Source organism: Sinocyclocheilus rhinocerous, unplaced genomic scaffold, assembly GCF_001515625.1.
Source record: "Sinocyclocheilus rhinocerous isolate Xijiao unplaced genomic scaffold, SAMN03320098_v1.1 scaffold491, whole genome shotgun sequence".
Lineage (NCBI taxonomy): Eukaryota > Metazoa > Chordata > Actinopteri > Cypriniformes > Cyprinidae > Sinocyclocheilus > Sinocyclocheilus rhinocerous.
This window is the reverse complement of record NW_015625034.1, coordinates 1,275,448-1,278,314: the sequence shown is the minus strand read 5'-3', so window position 1 is coordinate 1,278,314 and position 2,867 is coordinate 1,275,448. Positions and strand designations below refer to the sequence as shown.

The 2,867-nt window shown below is 35.2% G+C and overlaps 1 protein-coding gene across 7 annotated transcripts in view; it reads left to right on the top strand.

The window, feature by feature from the left end:
- The window catches only part of LOC107749226 (protein FAM131B-like), a 59,967-nt gene that overhangs the window by 48,222 nt on the left and 8,878 nt on the right, over positions 1–2,867 (top strand). For all 7 annotated transcript variants that reach the window (XM_016564356.1, XM_016564349.1, XM_016564329.1 and 4 more), the window contains one exon: positions 1,120–1,421. In XM_016564356.1, the coding sequence (XP_016419842.1) occupies positions 1,120–1,421 (302 nt within the window). The remainder of the gene's footprint in view (positions 1–1,119; positions 1,422–2,867) is intronic.

Here is a 2,867-nt window from a genome sequence, read left to right as displayed (position 1 = left end):
AACAAAAGTGTGTGTGTGTGTGTGTGTGTGTGTGTGTGGAAATGAATACTTTTGTTCACATTACTTGATCAAACATATTATATACATATATATATATAATGAATCAATGTTTCCACACACACATACACACACACACACTTTAAGGGGGTCTGAATACTTTCCGTACCCACTGTATATATATACCCTTGAGCAGTACAGTATATTATGGTAAAAAGTACTGCTATTTGTATTTATGCTTATTAGTTTTATAGTATTGCAGAATTCCTCTTGAGTCACCTGTATTGAAATCATTTGTGAGTCGTTTTTTTTTGCTGTAGAGCACAAATCACAAATGTATGGGGTTTCATTCCAGTAAGGATGCTGCCATAGAGGGTCTATAGAGAGAGAAAGGGCAAGAGAAGAATAAGCTCAGTGGGCAGTCTGTGTACGAGTGAGTGTTGCTATGCTACATTACAAAGCCATTCCCTCAGTAAATAAAGAATCTCATTTTTGCCCTGCCAGAGGGGTGAAAATGAGTGAACACTCATTTTAATTTCACCATGATGGCCATAGGGTATGCTGAGGCAAGAGATTTCACCCACAGAAATAGAATGTGCAGTTATTATTATTCAACATAGTTTTATAATCGGATATAATTTAGAAAATATCTTGCTGTTGCATGCAGATGAGGCTGAAAAGTCACAGCACTTGGCTCAAAGAGAAAAGAATGGAAATGGAAAAGGCTTTGTAATGAATGTGGGCTCAAATATATTAACATCTGCCCATTGTGTTCAATCAAAGCATCATAAAAGTGTTTTAAGAGCTTTGACTGTAACATAAACGTGAATCTAAAAGCAGCCAAATGTAAAATAATATAATTTATTCTTCTTTTTTTGGTGTACTTTGACAACCCTTTATTTTATTACTCAGGATTATTTTATTTTCTTTTAAAGACTTTTGTTCAAGGTCCTGATCAATAATAATGATTATTACATGACAATAATACTTACTTGATTTTGATTATATTGGTAATGTATTTCCTTCATATTGTAGCTGTGCTGGTTTCATTTCTCTCATGTCACTCTGAGTTCTCTTTCAGAGAACTTCTTTTGTCATATTTTCTTTCTCTGTCTCTTCCAGACCAGATGCACCATTCCTCTGCAGAGGTGTGGCCTCACAATTACGTCTCCCAGGGTCTTTACTGCCTTTCTTCCTCTGATGCTTGGGAGCCAATTAGTAATGAACAGTCAGGTGTGGTCTCTCCTGCCACCGGTTCATATGTCATGGCTGTCGGGACTGAGGGAGGATATGACCCAAATCCAGCAGCTCACTTCCTGTCCCAACAGCAACAGCAGCAGTACCAGTTACAGCAGATCCAGCACCTGCAGCAGATCCATCAATACCAGCAGCAACAGCTCCTGCAGTATCAACAACAGCAACAGGTGAGTGAGAAAACTACAACTCCCAGAAGCCTCTGTAACAACAGGTGCATTACAGGTGAGTCAGAAAACTACAAATCCCATAAGGCCTGATTCATATGCGTAAGCAGTGTGTAACCTGTGCATCTTTATTTCATCACCCACATTAGCAGATGCAAAAACATGATATGTCCGGATCTATTAATTTATTCAAAAGTGCAATTCAGTGACTTGCACTGAATGAATACACCTTTTCTATGATCAGAATGTTTGTAATTTCTGAATTAAAATTCATTTAGATTTTTTTGGGGGGAGGGCATGAGGTCAAACATTTTAGTGTGACACAACTGTCCTGATATCATAATAAATAAATAAAATAATTCAGTTCGTGAAAAGAAACCTTTAAGTTGTTTGACATGTTCTTTTATTATTTTTTTCTTAGAAAAAAAAAGAAATATGAAATAATGGTTAAAAAAACTACAAAATATGAAATAATGGTTAAAAAACATGGTTGAAAAAAAGAAAACTGGTAACACTTTACGATAATGTCCTATAAGTTATTTAGTTAGTTAATTAACAATAAGCAATACACATTACAGTATTTTTAATCTTTATTAACATTAGTTGATGTTGGTTCATATTAGCTTGCATTCATTAAATAATATTAACAGATACAACTTTTAATGAAATTAATATCAACCAAGATGAATAAATCTTCCAAAAGGTTAATAATCTTCAAAACGATTCATAAATCTTATTAGTTAACATTAGTTAATTAACTAACAATAATCAATACATGAGTTATACAGTATTTTTACATCTTTATTAACATTAGTTAATAAAAAAATAACTTATTTGCTCATTTTCATTAAATAATATTAACAGCTACAACTTTTAATTTTAATAATTTATGATGGTCATATGATGTTGCTAAAAAGAACATTATTTTGTGTATTTGGTGTAATGCAATGTGTTTATGTGGTTTAAGGTTCAAAAAACACATTATTTTCCACATAATGTACATTATTGTTTCTCCTCTATGCCCCGCCTTTCTGAAGCGCTTCGATTTTTACAAAGTTCATCGGTCTGAAAAGCGAGGTGTGCTCTGATTGGCCAGCTATCCAGTGCGTTGTGATTGGCCAAATAGCTCAAGCGTGTGACGGAAATGTTACGCCCCTACCATAATGTGATGCCCTGCTGTGTCCTGGCGCGACAAGACAAAAACAATAAAACCCATTACAAATGAGGCATTTGTTGCATTCAGTGGGGACATAATTACTGATTATAATGACATATACTGTCTTTTTACGCGTTGCGTATCGCGCCGTGTAAACATAAAACCCTGTCTGCATCTGTGATTGGAGAAATGACAAACAACAAGCCTACTCTACACTGCACAAAACTCGCGTTTGAATCATCAGTGGCAAATAAAAACACAGCGGCCTAGCGTGAGGGGAAGCCCCGGCTTAG